Below are 15866 nucleotides of genomic sequence, written 5' to 3'. Positions count from 1 at the left end.
TCCAGCAAGATCAAATTAATTTTGTTTCTGGAAATAGTTTTTAGACAAAAAAGTCAGACAAATTGCACTGATTTTAGGTGAAATAATAGTGAATAAATAAAACAATCCAGTATTTTCTCACCAGAATGTTAATCCTGTTGAAGGCTTTGAAACGGGGTTTAGGAGAGGCAAGTTATACATTCACAATATTGTTTTACATGACCAAACATTTGGGTAAACACTTCTATGAGGTTGGTGGGGCGACTTCACTGTTTCTGAAATTATGTCCATGGTTCTTTAAATGAATGAGGAGGCAAATAAAGACACCAAGAAACAAATCCACACTTGTTTTCTTCCACATTTAATTTTATTGTTTATTTTCAACATGGTTCAGTTTGTGTGAATGTTTCCCTTCATGTGTGGAGTTTAAGACTTTGTTGTTGATGTGTGAACCTGCAGAAACTCTCCACACTCCTCCACCTCCCTCCAGACAAACAACAACAACAACAACAACAACAACAGCAAGACAAATCCTCAAACACCTTAAATATCCTACAGAGTGACACTGTTCAGACATGCTAACATGCTGTTCAGCCCTGTGCGACTTCACCGTCTGGTTCAGCCAACACATATAAGACACGTGGAGTTCATATAAACAGAAAGACAAACAGCAGCGACGCGTTTAGGAAGTCTCGAACATCTTCTTCCTGTCAGCCTTGTCCTCAATGTTCTTACGCCAGTCGCCCACCGCTTCTGTAGGCTGCGGAGCAGAAAACACAAACGCTTATTTAACAGTGAGTGAGAGAGAGCTGCCTACTCAGGGAGCTTTGGACTGGAGTGGAGAACCAACTTATCTGATCTGGTATCTGCATGTATTGATTTGGGATTTAAAGCTGGGGCAATGTTTAAGAGCCAGCAGGTATTGATTATTGAGTCGGCCGATATATGCCATTTTGAGATTGTCGCCATCGGCTGACACCTGCACTCACAAGGCTGACATATCATCCTAAATGACATCTGATCTAATCTAAAACCATTACTGGCAAGTGTTAAAAAAAGTATTGTTATACTGTAGAGAATAATGCAGCCGAATGACGTAACTTCTGACAAACTGTACCCTGCTCTCCCTTAAACACCAAGCACGTTCTGAAAATCTCCAGCAGAACCCAATGTTTCTTTTTCATTTCATTAATAAAGCTTCCATCTAAATCAGCAACATTACTGGCTGAGATAACATGTATATTAGATTTTACTCTGCATGGAATAATGGAAATATACATGTCTGTTTCTTTCCCTGCTGGCGGGTTCTTGTTTTTTAAGATAAAATCAAATGTGTGCGATTACTGTGTGGACAAGGTCAAGACCCGAGCAGATCAGAGCTCTTGCGCCTACGATGTCAGTAATGTATCTGGGACAAGCACAGTAGGTTTCACAAATACCATCATTAATTACACAGGTTTAATTGTCTAACATCACTGCATCAGCATACTGACTGATGTATAAATGTGTTTTTGCCCTATTCCAATTAGTATTTGAGTTTGATCCAATATTTCAACCATAATAAGGACGCGTGCTGTACGCTTAGTTTGTAGTCATCCAAAACTAAATCCACTGAAGCTAAGTCAGTTCTAACATTTGTTTTGTTTACTCATATTATTTCTGAACTGGACTTTCAGAAAGTAGGAACTTGAGTTTGGACGAACATTAAACATGAAAAATGAAAATGATTATTGAAAATAATTTATTAATCCTACACAAAAACAAATAACAGCTTGTTTTTCATACTTTTCGATGTTAAGGCCTACTATGTTCGATTTGTGAGACCAGGATGTTGGCTGACTTTGGCCCGTTTTGTGGTTTTGTTGTTAGACATTGATAGAATGAGAAACCATTTTGGATTCCCAGTTAAATCTGACAAGGCTACATGGACTAAACACAGTACAGAGTTCCTGCGCCCTTCCATATTTACACTTGCTATTTAGAGTGCAATTAATTACATGTGCTCACATTGACAAGTATGGCAAAAGGCAGTGACGGCGTGTGCAGATTAAAACTGCTATTAAAATGCCTCAAACTTAATCTCAGCGGGATTGTACAACATCTAATCAAACATTAAGCTATGCACACGATATTTGTCAATATGAAATCTAAATGTCCGGCTTTTGAAAAAACATAACAATAACTTTTCTACAGCAGTAATTAAGATTCATTCCCAAGACAATCTCCCTTCCTGTGAGGATAAAAATGATAGAAGTTGTAAAAATCCTGTAAACTCACCTCCTCTTTCACCTCCTTCTTCACCTGCTTCAGGTTGGACCTCAGGTCCATGTTGACCGTGTGCTTGGAGCCCAGCAGAGCTTTCAGCATGGAGTCAGCAGACATACGTACTTTCTTCAGAGCGGGTTTCTTCACACCTCTCAGATCCACCACTTTGATGTTCAGATCTTGAATCTATGAGAAGCAAAAGCTTTTCATTTTAGCTTACTGCCCCTAAGAAGGTCCTTCGTGTCGCGATTCTGTCAGACGGCGGTTACCTCTTTGTCTGCCTTCTGAACTTTGGCCTCGATGTCGTACCGCTCCTCGTCGATCTTGTCGATGAGGGCGTGGAGCTTCTTGCAACATTCCTATTGACACGCGAACACACACGGTTCTCACGTTACATATATGGTCAATTTCAAGAATAAGCATCTTGGTGGCTAAACGCAGCAGCGATATTCTGTTCTCATGCTACAGGCCTGTAAAGCATGGGTGTGCTTTTGGTGACAGGAGTGTTGATGAATATTCACTGTTTTTAGCAATATGTATATTCAGTGTTATATTATTTGATAAATAATCAATAAAAGTCAACATTTAAACAGTAAATATTGCCAAAATATGGACATTTGCCTGGTATATTTTGAAAATATTGGATGATAACTGTTGTATTTTAGTTTATTTTCATCAAATTTACAGTTACAACTGCATTCCAGGGGTATTAAACATATTCAGTTGCATTATAACCGTATGATGGTTTTGATGGTTTACTGCATAAAAATATACCTTTTTTTTTTTTTACCAGGAGACAATGAAAATATCCTATTTTTTATTTATTGCATCTCCATTTAGTCTGTAATTGTAAAATAAATATGTTAATTTGCAGTGGATTTATTTTCCTGAGCTTCTGACATTTCAGAGGAGACCAGAATTATGCATCTAGGCCAAATGTTTGAGGAGTTATTCCTAATTAATTTTGGTTATTTTCTGTGTTTTTCCTGGAAATAGGGGCAAATAGCTGGCTGCCCCCAACAGGTTTAAAGTACGTGTAGCTGCATTAAAGTTCACACGTCAAAGTGTCTTAGAAACTGGACTTTCTGCCTGTGTGATTATTGAAAGTTCATCCAAAACGACGGCCGTATCTTTATCTTTTTATTACGTGTTTTAGTAGTTTGCGGATGCTCCTCTCACCATCAGGTCTCCGCTCAGGTCCGGGGCGGGACAGTGTTCGGCCAAGTAGGCCGTCTTAGCCGCTGCGATGTCCTTTGTCTCCTGTTCGAGCCAGGTCTGAGCGATTCCAAGGATCAGGCTCTGCAGGACAAACCACAGCGAAATTTCTTGTAAGCAAATGTCCCTTTTGATGGTTTTCACTGAGTATTTTCAAGCTAATATTTTCAGGAAAACCTTTTTTTATCCAGGACTGTAAGAAGTAGGTCTATAATTAAATACAAACAAGTGGTTGGTTTACCTTCAGGTGATGCCTGCGGCTGGAAGTCATCTTTTTCCTATAATAAACCAACAAGTCCATTAATATTTACAATGAAAATATCCATCTTGATGAAAGATTATTTGCTATTTGTCCAATGCAGTTTTGCTTGTTTAAAGTACTGAGTATATTTGGAGTTAGTATCTTGAAATAAGGCTGATTTCTATCCTAATTTCTGATTATTAATCTTAATTATTTTCCACTTTTCCAGTCAGAGTTAATGTTGTTCAGACTTACTCAGACATCTTGGCGGTTTTTGCGGTTCACACCCTGCATGAAGACACACATAAGAACACATAGACGGGAGAAAACATTTGAGTCTTTTTGACCTCTGATCAACGCCGTAGTGGTTCAGATCAGGATGTCAGTTTGAGATTCTGTGAGATCAGCATGTTCTGCTGCTCTGATGGAGATGGATAGACACGAATATTTGTGCCGTAACGTGAGCCGAGGCCACAGCTGAAGAGCAGCGACGTCGTCTGAACTAAACTGGGACTGTCAGGATTGGATGTCTCGACTCGGCGGTTTACGACCATATCAGGTGTAGGGTTAATTTAAAACAATCCTGCACTGGAATATCATTAAATAAAGTTCATCATCTTTAAATTACTTTGAATATTAAAATACAATTTCCAAATCAGGTGAAGTGATCTCTTAATGAGTCATTTAATCCAATTTTAGCTTTTTGGTTTTCTTTAATATTTTTAAAAAAAGTTATATTTTTGTTTAAAAATTTCTACAGTGACTTCTCAGAACAGACAGACCCAAATTTACCCCCTTTAGAAGTTCTACAATATACATTTTTCTCACATGGTAAGGCTTAAACTTGACTTTTTGAAACTGCGAAGCTAAAAATAAAATAAATAACAGCCAAGAAATGAATTAAACCAGATGTTCAGAAGATCCAATTGCTCAATCTTGCCAAGAAAAATGCTTTACTTATTAACCATGAATAATAACAGCCTAATATACATAGTAATTAAGCACTTAAGCGTCATTAAGTCTGTCCAATTATTGTCAGAGTGTAAAATTTTGCAACCAAAAAGCTTTAATGAGAATTTTAAGTCCTCTGCAAAAGACTTGAGTGACTAAAAAAAAAACATTTTAAAACCACAATATTTTTCTCAATGCAAACCATCAAAGCATCAGATTTTAACAGCTGTTCAGACAACAAGCCAAAATGGTAATTTAGCCACCTGAGTGCGTTAGTTTTAAGACTTTGTAGGGTTACAATAACTTTCTAACGCTCAGCTGCAAACAGCTTCGGGAGCATAAAACTCAACACAGTTGTCTCATAAATTTGGGTCTGTCAGGAAAAGGTCAAAAGTCACAAGCAAACATTTAGAAAGCGAGTTTAGGATGCCGGGGTGGGTCAAAGGTGGAGAAACGAACGACTACGGTCCCATTTTAAATGGGGCGTTTTAGAAACAGAGTCTGGTTGATAATGTGGCTGCACTGAACATCTATTTTGTTTCTCCCTGTTAAAATAAAAGATGCTGCTCTCAGAGAGACTCAAAGAGGCTGGAGGGTAAAAAAAGAGAGACAAAATGAAGGAGATTTCTCACCTATTGAGAGGAGGAAGAAGAAGAAGTGGACAAGACACACTTGGTGGAAGAAAAGGAGACACTGCCTAAGCCACAGACAGTGAAAAATGAAATACGGTATATATGGTGGGTTGCGATGCCTCAGCAAAATGTCCAGATCCTCTTTATGGAAATGGATTCCCGGGCAGACCAATGGGCCAACGAGCTCCTGAAATACACCCGGCCCAGCCCCGCTCTGCAAACCGCCCTCCCTGTGAGGGTCTAATCTGAAGATGTAGATTCACTTTGTGTGCGTGTGGGAGGGAGGGAGGGTTTAAATATAAAATAATTGGTCCTGAAACTCTTCAACCTTCAGGCTTCTCTAAACTTGAACCAGGAGTCCTTAGTCCGCTTTCTGATTTCCCCCCTTAAAATATCTCTGAAGTAGCTGTAATGTTGTAGTATGATTAATTTCAATCCAAAGATAACATTTTTGACCACCGTCAAAACATTTCATATGTTTGAAAACTTCTGGACGTTCTGTGTTTCTGAATGAGAGTTTTACCTGCGTGCCATTTTAATTAAACAGGTTAACGCGGGCCTCCTTTTATCATGTCAAGTCATTAGAGGTACAAACACAAATCAACTATTTCAAGTTTCTTCTGGAATCAGGTTTTATGATTTAAGGCCAGAAGTGTTTCTTATTTTGTCTTTAAAAGGTGGCAAATAGAGACTGAGATGAAACGATGGAGATCAACCTCATGTCAGGCCGTGGTTAGCCTAGCTTAGCATAAAGACTGGAAACAGGGGGCAACAGCTAGCCTAAACATAAAAAATACACAAACTAATTCTTGTGTTTGAACTATTCTCCCCTAACACTGGTTTGTGTACTCTTTAAAATAAGACAGTATAGCTGTTTCCCCTGTTCCCAGTCTTTATGCTAAGCTAAGCAGACATGAAACTGATCTCAATCTCAGAAAGAAAGAAAAAAAAAAAAAACTTGCCCAAAATGTTGACCTCCTTTTTGATGGTGAAAAATTAATTTAGAATAAAACTTAATCTTTGCTTGTATTGCAAACTGGTTATGTTTCCAACAGTGAAAAAGGCGTCCCTTAACATGAGCGCAGAGCGAAAATGTAGTGGAGAGAGGCCGAGGCTGCCAAAGGAGTCGCAGCAGTAAAAGAGGATACAGCCAGCGAGGACCAGCAGAACCTGAGCCGCTGACAGCAAACAGCGGCTGGCGGTGCCTTTGCTCAAATTGCCCTCCAGTGCCGACAGTGACTGAATCATTCTGCAGCAATGAATTTCAGCATGGGCAGTGTTTGTTGGATGCTGTCGTCGACGCCAACTCGGAGAGAGCCGGGGAGACCAGAGTGTGTGTTACAATGCATGAAGGTTTTACTGGACAGAGGTGTGCTGGAGACCAGGATCCCGAAGATAAACTGGAAAAAGACAACCAAGACCAGCAGCGTCAAGAGGGCAGATGAACTTTGAGTGGGTATTTTTGTTACCTAAAGCTGTGATTTGGTAAAGTACTAGTCGACAATATAGGCAAGCAGGCTGAGCGAAGTTGGACAACTGTTATAACATTGAGGGACTACTTTTGGAATATGTATAAGATGCCAGTAATTGTTTTGTCATGTTGCTTATTGTGTAACTTTATACTGAGGCGCTAGCTCAGCTAGCATTAGCTTTGTTGCTATACGGAAGCCTGTTCTCCCTGTGTGTGTGTGTGTATTTACTTGATAGTAATGGTAACGGTATAGCTCTGTGCACAACAAATGTAGGAATTTATCTGCTTGGCGACCCAGCAGCTAGCTCCCTCGGCGCTTTAGAGTCCTGCTCGGTGGACTTGGGTGTCAGAAGCTCTCATGCAATGCATCCTGGTACATGTCGGCATAGCTTCACAAGCAGGAGAACTCTGCTTTCTCTCTCTATATAGCATGCACTGGTGCACACAAGGTGCTGAAGCGTCCCTTTAATTGCCAGTTTGATGCTGTGTGATTTGGTAAAAATAAAATGTATGACGATTTAATATGGGGATAAATGTAACAAACAAATTAATCCTTATTTCAAAACATTTATTTCTAATGAAAACCTGTACATTTTGAAATGATGTGATGTTCTATCAGCGTACATGATGATGTTACTGTGTTTCAGTTCAGTCTCTCTCTCTTGGCGACGGCTTCATAAAAACAACCAAAAAAAACAACAATAAAGTGTCTAAACTCTCGTCCCTGTGTGTCCTGCTGGATCACAGAGACACATTCAGTCACTCGGACGGAAACGTCCCCCCTCCTGTCGTCCTCGCCAGTTCAGGAAGGTTTTAAGAAGTCTCGAACATCTTCTTCCTGTCGGCCTTATCCTCAATGTTTTTACGCCAGTCGCCGGCCTCATTTGACTGTAGAGAACAGCAACATTGACTCATTAACACAAAAACAACAGTGCAATACTTCACCATTACATCAAGATCACTTCAAACTTATGGTACAAGAGTGTCCCTCTGTATCTTTTAACCCATTTCTATTAAATGACAGTTTTTTTTCCTCATTCCCAGCAGCTGTCTGCTTCTGTTCATTTCACTATAGTATAAAAATCAACCTGCAGGCTCCATTAGTGTTGTAGTACTCGAGACCGGTCTTGGTCTTAAAACCATTTTTTGATGGTCTTTGTCTCGTCTCGGTGTCGACTGTATTAGTACTCGGTCTTGTCTTGGTCTCGGACATTGAGGACTCGGGATTTTATTTCAAGACCATAACTTTGGGAATATCAATAAATTGCTTTTGCATTGTCTGATTTGTTAACATCCAAACTTTGATTGGAAGTAAAACAAATGGCTTCAAATGCAACCAATAACCCTGATTAACGACTGTCACCCCTCCCTGCGATGCTTACGTTGATTTCAGCTCTTAGTGTTTGTATGCGGGTGTTTTAATGGGAATGTGGATCTTTCAGATCAATTTGAGAAGTACACGTTCCACATTTTATTGCGTGCCATGCAATGCAGGGAACTGGTCTTGGTCTTGACTGCTCTCAGCCCTTAAAAGTCTTGGTCTTGTCTCGGTCTCGATAAACTCCGGTCTTGGTCTTAGTTTAGGCGGTCTTGACTACAACACTAGGCTCCACAATAAAAACTCAAAAATCCGCCACTGCAGTGAAACTTTTTAGTAAAATTTTTTCAGTGCTTTCTACAAAAATGTGGGGAAAAAAATTACTTTCAGGTTTCCCTTTTCTATCTGGAGCAAGTTTCAGGTCTGTTTTGTTTATTTATTTATTTATTTATTTTTTTTACAGGGCAGTGAAATGATTGGAAATCAAAGGCTGCTTGGAGGGTGTTTACCACCACAAAGTGAAAAAGGATTTATTGTAAATGGGTTAAATGTAAATACTGTTCATTGTGCATTAATGTGTTTCCCAGCAGGACGTTTAAAGCCCCAAAACAAAGGATGAAGCTAATAAAAATTATGAAAGAAAGTAGCAAGGTAAATCAAAATAATTTTGACGGAGAGATGGAGACGTCAAACCAAATGTGACAACCTGGAAAAACTTTCTAAAGAATAAATATCTCAACAGTCAGCAGTTTTGTTTCCAGTCAGGATGCACGTTTCTGACCTTAACACCTAAATGTCACTATTGTGCTTCTGATACATGATGCTTTCATGGTGGAAAGATTCACACGACTGCAGTCTTTACACTCTTTACAGCTCTTTTCAAGCTTCTACTGCCACATCTGTGATCAATTTAAACTCACCTCCTCTTTGACCTCCTTCTTGACCTGCTTCAGGTTGGCTCTCAGGTCCATGGTCACCTTGTGTTTTCCTCCCAGCAGAGCCTGGAGCATGGCGTCAGCGGACATACGCACTTTCTTCAGAGCGGGTTTCTTCACTCCAGCCAGCTCGACCACCTTCAGCTTCAGATCCTCAATCTGGAGGCGGAGAAACATCACAACATGTTAGATCAGATGTTGGGGGAACATGTGGTACTTTCTCCAAGGGATGACAATTTCTTTCTTCTACGCTAAAGCTAGAGCTACAACATTTCCTGAAAAGTGCTGAAAGTCAAAGTCAAAATTATTAGATCCAATCTGAAACAGACTTTTTAGAATACCCACCAGGATGTGAATAAATTAATTAGACCCAATCCAAAAGGATGCAAGGACGGTCAAAAAAGGAAAATGACTCAATCCTACATGAAAATCCACCAATTAAGGAGAAGCTTTGTACTGCTAGAGGAAACTTCTTAGACCGTCCTCTGACTTGGGTCTTTTTGGTTCGATTACTCATTTAAAACGATTGGAATTATTAGAAATATTGCTCATATTTTTATTTCATTTCAACAATATTGTTTGACAGAATTCAGGAAAAGATAGATGCATTTTTGCACTCCAACGCCCCCCCTCTTGGCGACCAGCCCGGGCTATGTAAGCATACATATATCAATAGGGGACGTCATTCAATCTCCTCAAATGCTTTTGAGGAATCTGCTGAGAGGCAAGCAAACAAACGGAGCCAAAAATAAAATCCAGAACTTTAAAAATCTTCCTGACATGTATGAATAACACCTGTTTTACAGCCAGGGGTGGAATATGAATAAGTACATTACTGTAGTACTGCAGTTAACTACACATTTGAGGTACTTTACGTGAGTATTTACATTTTCTACAACTTTATACTTTTTACTCCACTACATTTGTCTGACTTTTCAGATTCCATTTTTTCATGTGTTCCACGTGTCTTCAAATTTTGATCATTTGTTTGTGACAAACTAAAGGATAAAGAGTTCCTTAATGGTTTGAGAAAATCTCCTACTTCTTAAGCTAAATTAACTAAGAAGAGAGATTTATAGAATACGACGCATTGCTGTGACTTGAACTACCAAACGGGATATAAAGGAGTTAAACTGAACTCAACCTTAAACATCTAAAGCAGGAAAATGCAGAACATTTAGTCTTCTTTGATTAATCATCAATCAACTGAAAGTAGTTCTATGCCAAGTGATTCATTTGCTTCAACAACTGATAGAAATCACATGTCATAAAATGAAACAGACAAGACAACAGATAAAGACATTTAGATTTAAGAAAATTCAGCTGAAATTGGCTGAAAAACACTATTTTAAGACTCCTCACTTGACTACATCTGAAGTCATAACTCACCTGAGAACAGCGGAGCGGGTAAGTTTGTCTCTCACCTCTTTGTCGCTCTTCTGCACCTTGGCCTCGGCGTCGTACCTCGCCTCGTCAACCTTGTCGATGGCGGCGTGGATCTTCTTGCAGAGCTCCTGTAGATACACATGTTTAACACACGGATGCGGTGATTGCACTCCTGAAAAACTGCACCATGAAAGCTCAAGTTCAATTGTGGAATGTAACTACTTACTAAATTACTGTACTTAAATACCACTTTGATATACTTCTACTTTACTTGAGTGTTTCTACTTTATGCTTGTACCATGAGTGCCTGATGTAGGGGCTCCAAGAGGCCACGGGCCCCAAACTTTACGGATTCTTTTTAAGTCTACTCTAAGACATTAAGTAAAATAAAGCACGCAAATACAAAATGGGAAGAATAGAGTATTTACATTTTAATCCAACCAAAGAGTGAATATGTGGTTAATCTACTTCACTGTCTACCAATGTTATTTTCTCACTAAGAGGTGGGAACGAGCAAATCCTGGCAACTTCTCTGTTGTTGGCTCCCACCATCCGAGAATTGGAATAACTTTATTTTTGATGGAAATGACCTGATACTGAATTTAAACTCGGAAGCTGTAAGTTTGGATATTTTTATGTTCATTTACTGTTTGTCTGAATAGATTCTCAGTCATCCAGGTCATAATTATCCACGGAGAGCTAAAATCAAGGGCAGTTGAAGAGGTTTTTTCATGTCTGACTGACTGACAGGGAATCCCAGCTATTTAACCTCTGTGCGGTCATTATCAAGGTGATTGATGCCGCTTGGTTCGTTAGTGCTCCTCACTGTTGTGATGACAGTAGTTATGGTCATTAGAGTCACCTGAGGGCAAGTCTGAATGGCCTTCGTTGGCATTGTCACATATAGAGCTGCAACAATTAGTAAATTAAATTAATTGACAACTTTTTTGATAATTTATTTACTGCTTTGACTCCATTATTTGAAAAAAACAAACCTCCAAATTACCTGATTTCAGTTACCTAAATGTGAATATTTTCTTTACTATGACAGTAAAGCTAATATATTTGGGTTGTTCACAAAATCACCTTTGGCTTTGTGAAACACTAATCAACATTTTTCACAGTTTCCCGGAGAACCAATCGATTTATCGAGAAAATAAGTGACAGATTAATCGTTGATGAAAATAATCACTAGTCACATGATGCCAAATGTGAGCGTTGTTGTGTCAATGTGTCAGTTTGGTAGGTGGGGAATAGAATATGAACCTTGTTGTCCTCAAAAGAGTGTCCCTTATCCTTCAAATGTAGGTAAACTGTTTTTCATTTTAGCCTAAACTTGGTGTTCCGCACCTAATGTGGCTTTAGTGCCTATTGTACACTACTGTGTTTAATACTGAGAGACGGCCAAGAGAAAATGTGTGAACGTCTAGGTACATTGTTATGGTCTCACCATGAGGGCGGCCTGGTCTCCGCCGAGGTCGGGAGTGGGGCAGTTCTCGGACAGGTAGGCCTCTTTCGCCGCCACAATGTCCTTCTTCTCTTGCTCGATCCAGCTGGCAGCAATCTGCAGCATCAAACTCTGCAGGGAGAAGATGAACATGTAAAATGAAAATAAAAAAGGTTAACAGCAACAGCAAGACAACAATGTAAAGCAAAAGAAGGTTTCATTCTCACCTTCAGGGTGATGCCTGCGGCTGGATGTCATTTTCTTTCCTCTGTGAGACAGAGATTAGACTTTATCAGTACTGATGGATCATCACACAGTATCTTGGCTGATTTGATAAAGTTTGATTTTGTCTATTTAATGAGGGCTCAAAATCTTTTTTTTTTTTTAAAGAATAATTCAACATTTAAGGAAGAACACTTACTATCTTTTAAAATAATTAGGTGAGAAGACTGATACGACTCTCATGTCTGTATGCTAAATATGAAGCCAGCAGCTGGTAACCTTAGCTTAGCATAAACTGATAAAACAGCTGGCCTGGCTCTGTCCAAAGATCAACCAGCACCTCTAAAGCTCAGTACTGTTAACTGTTTCCAGTCTTTATGCTAAGCTAAGCTAACTGGCAGGTGGCCAAGGTCTCAGCCAGACATAAAATAACGGATTTCCCCAAAACGTTCAGTTATTTAATAAGCTAATTACATTTAATTAAATGTGGGGTAAGATTGTTTCACTTTATTTTAATTTGTTTCAAGGAAGAAACATTTTAAAAGACGATCTGCCTGCTGTAACGTGTTTCCCCTCGCACATACCAGCAACATGTACAGCTGCTGTCATCTGAAGCTGAAGGTTGACCTTCAAACTGAACTGGTGCCTTCACATGTGTTCGGATCAGTTTAAACACATTTCAGACACACCAGCAGCTTCGTGGACGTCCCTCTGTGAGTCCAACACTTTAGTAAAGAGTGAAACGTCTCAACAACAGTCTATTGGACTGATTGTCAGGAAATGATGTGCAGAGATTATTGATCAGCAGAGGATGAATCGTAACAAATTTGATTAAGGTCAACATTTACATTGAGTTGTAAAGGCATAATATAAAGACATAATTTCCATCAGACTCAGCTGAGATTAATGCTAATTCAGTTGATTTCCAGGTGTCTGTGATGCTTTACAGCTTCTCTGCTTTCTGAAAACATTTTTTAATTGTTTGTTTGTACAGTTAAATTTTTGAGGGGGTTTTTTTCAGTGCCTGCCTCCACTTTTATAAAATTTGGTGTTGGTGTGAAAACATCCAGCGCAATGATGCAAAGTCAATGACTTTATCTGATATGTTGTATTTGTATAAATATGTGAGAATGTTGTCAATAAACCAAACTAAAGCTGAATGCACAGCTTAGTCTGGTAACACTTTACAGGACCCATAGTTTCAAAGGTTAAAAAGAAAAAGAAGAAGACGAGTACTCACTCAGACATTTTGGCGGTTTGTGATCTTCACACCCTGTTCAGAGACAAAAAACACTCATCAGTTAATCATGAGCAGACAGGTTACATAAAGCAAACTGACTCCATCCACAGCTCAACAAAAAAGGTCTTGTTGCCTCCCCCCCGTATCGATCAACAACGCTTTGAACTGCAGCAGGAAACACGACTCTTCACTATGATGGAAAACCGTCTGCCAGCGATCACAAACCAGCTAATTTTGGACAGACGGGGTCAGATGGCAGGCCCTACGACTGAACAGTTGCCCCCTCTGAAGGCAATTTTGGAATTTAACTTCTTACAGCGAGCCAGTGATCCCAACACGAAATGCCATGAACCAAATGTGGCTCTAAGCACGCAGTGAGACCCGTTAACACCAATTCCAACATCCTGCAGGCATCCAAACCATCGGCTAACACACAAGGTCTTAGATCAGAATCTAAAGAATCAGAAACTACAAAACTTTTTAAAAAAAATTAAAATTAAAATTAAATGCGGATCTAAAAAAAAAGTTGTTTTGAGGCTCCACAACATCCAGGATGCAAAAACACTTTGTCGAATCATCTTATTTTCATACTAAACAAGTCAAACACTGAGTCAGAACAAAACATCCAGCTACAGCCACAAAGAAAACAAGAACAATATTCATTAAATCTCCAAATCATTTTCACAAAGAATCACATGAAATAATTTAAAAACCTTAGGTAATGCTTTAAATGTCACATGTCGTAATATCTGAATACTTCCTGAGAATTTCTGTGGAAAGAAGTTTGTTATTTGGCTCTACTTATAGAGAAAATACAGTGTTCAATTATTTTATATTCAATTTAATTATTATTATTAAATCAGTCCCTGCACAGCAGCTCAGCAGATACCACAGGTAAAACAAACGTGTGTTCGAGTGAAGCTTTTTCATATAATCAGCACCAAATGAACCTTTTTTGCAGGAAATCATAAAATGATTTACCGACACGTAAAATAAAGCACCAGCAAACTTTGAGAAGTTTCACTTTAAAGATTTAAAATCCCAGCGGGCAAAAACGAACCTTCACTTTTAATTATTATACATATTAAGCCTTAAACTTTCACTTACACCACACAACATTAAAAAAAAAGACAATCAGCTGATTTTTATTTAAATGACTAAATAAAAGGCCAAAATGACAAACTAGCTTCAGTCCAAACTTTAACCTGCCTGAATGTCCCGAAGTTATTTCACCTTTCAGCTCAATGTCCAATAAGTCTCAGCTCCTTCTCTCTGATTCTACCTCCAAACGTCTGAACGCAGTCTCAGAGGTCAGAGGTCACACCTGCAGCAGCACTTTTAACCCAGAGAAAAGCCTCTCTGCAGAACAAACTGAAGTCCCACCTGTTAAGCAGAACTTAGCGACTCTCCGTATTGTTTCCTACCAGAGTGAACGAAGCAGAGCTGCAGAGACTCTCACCTACTGAACGTGACGAGGAGGAGCAAGACGAAGAAGGGGGGGAGACACTGCCAAGTCCTAAACAGTAAAGATTATACAGGGTATATAGGGTGTGAAGTGCTCGCTCAGCAGAAATGTCATCCCTCTTTATGGTAGCAGAGCCACTTCAGACCAATGGGCCGGCCGGTTCCAGAAATACCACAGCAACTCTCGGAAGAACCTCGTAAACTTCTGTTGCAGGAAGTCACCTCCCTGGACTGCTGCAGGTTTCCTCCCACAGAGACGAGTGAAAAGATGAAGCAATTGTCGCAGGGCAGTGAGGCTGATCACAGATTCAGTTTCTTTATACCAGCAGCTTAACAGGCCAGTGGTGAGAACAGCGTGAGAAGCTGTCACACCCACAAGGAGTCATTTACACTGAAGTTCAGCTCAAGTTTAATCTCAAGCTTCAACCGTCGAGTCAGACGGATCAAGTGAGGAGCATTTAAAGTCTTTTTAGGAGGAAACTCCCTCTATCACTACAAAGACTTTCACTTTCAAACATATCCATTTAAACTGTCTAACGCAGACTGATGAAGCTGAATATTCACTTCAGATAAAGTTGCTTTTGTTCCCATCACTTCCAGCTGAAGAGGTTTCATAACCAGTATGAACAGGTGGAACAAGTGTGGTTTCGGTGTACATGCAGTCATGTTAGTCTTGTCTCAAAACGTTTATCGTTCAGGACTCTGGGGGCTCCTGTAAAAAAGTAAATTTAATGATCGAAAACAAATATCAGTTGGACTAACATGTTGAACCGTCACTGACAAAAAAAGCTGCTTCAGTAGATCAACATCTGGATTAAAAAGGCAGGTTCAGTTTTATAAACGACGAGCGTTTAAATTTGAGTTTTAAAAGTGTGGAGCAGCGGGACTGACATTAATCCAAGTTAACACATGAAACATAGTTTAAAATTTGATTTGTTTTAGTTTAGAATAAAGCTGGAATCACAAAAGTTCATACATTGCACAAACCAGAATCATTCTGAGGAAAAATCAAAATATCAAATTTTAAATAATATAAAAAAATAAAAATTTAATTTGGAAATAAATTGGTTTCCTTAAATGTTAGTTAAGTTAAACTGAAT

General features: G+C 39.2%; 2 protein-coding genes across 2 annotated transcripts; both read right to left on the bottom strand.

The window, feature by feature from the left end:
• Positions 1–320: 320 nt before the first annotated feature.
• LOC119893218 (troponin I, fast skeletal muscle-like) lies at positions 321–5365 on the bottom strand. Its single transcript, XM_038705216.1, has 7 exons — positions 5284–5365; positions 3956–3988; positions 3701–3737; positions 3424–3543; positions 2514–2603; positions 2257–2430; positions 321–739 (listed from the first exon to the last, which is right to left on the bottom strand). Exons 2-7 carry the CDS (start codon positions 3961–3963, stop codon positions 662–664), a joined length of 507 nt encoding a protein of 168 aa, XP_038561144.1. The 5' UTR covers positions 3964–3988; positions 5284–5365; the 3' UTR covers positions 321–661.
• Positions 3955–12348, bottom strand: LOC119893219 (troponin I, fast skeletal muscle-like). Its single transcript, XM_038705217.1, has 5 exons — positions 11844–12348; positions 10432–10521; positions 8993–9166; positions 5284–7642; positions 3955–3988 (listed from the first exon to the last, which is right to left on the bottom strand). Exons 1-4 carry the CDS (start codon positions 11991–11993, stop codon positions 7568–7570), a joined length of 489 nt encoding a protein of 162 aa, XP_038561145.1. The 5' UTR covers positions 11994–12348; the 3' UTR covers positions 3955–3988; positions 5284–7567.
• Between the last annotated feature and the right edge of the window lie 3518 nt (positions 12349–15866).

The sequence above is a fragment of the Micropterus salmoides genome, unplaced genomic scaffold, assembly GCF_014851395.1.
Source record: "Micropterus salmoides isolate LMB-PRFRI ecotype aquatic unplaced genomic scaffold, ASM1485139v1 Ms_hic_scaffold_8, whole genome shotgun sequence".
Lineage (NCBI taxonomy): Eukaryota > Metazoa > Chordata > Actinopteri > Centrarchiformes > Centrarchidae > Micropterus > Micropterus salmoides.
This window is presented reverse-complemented; position numbering and strand designations above follow the sequence as displayed.

Excerpts from the sequence above, each read along its gene's own strand:
- LOC119893218 (XM_038705216.1), bottom strand. Across the intron at positions 2,604-3,423 it reads ACCTGAGCGGAGACCTGATG|GAATGTTGCAAGAAGCTCCA; the intron begins GTGAGAGGAGCA and ends GCGTGTCAATAG. Across the intron at positions 740-2,256 it reads AGAAGGAGGTGAAAGAGGAG|CCTACAGAAGCGGTGGGCGA; the intron begins GTGAGTTTACAG and ends TCTGCTCCGCAG.
- LOC119893219 (XM_038705217.1), bottom strand. The coding sequence starts at position 11,993 with ATGTTCATCTTCTCCCTGCAGAGTTTGATGCTGCAGATTGCTGCCAGC. Across the intron at positions 10,522-11,843 it reads GAGACCAGGCCGCCCTCATG|GAGCTCTGCAAGAAGATCCA; the intron begins GTGAGACCATAA and ends GTGTATCTACAG. Across the intron at positions 9,167-10,431 it reads TGCAGAAGAGCGACAAAGAG|ATTGAGGATCTGAAGCTGAA; the intron begins GTGAGAGACAAA and ends CTCCGCCTCCAG.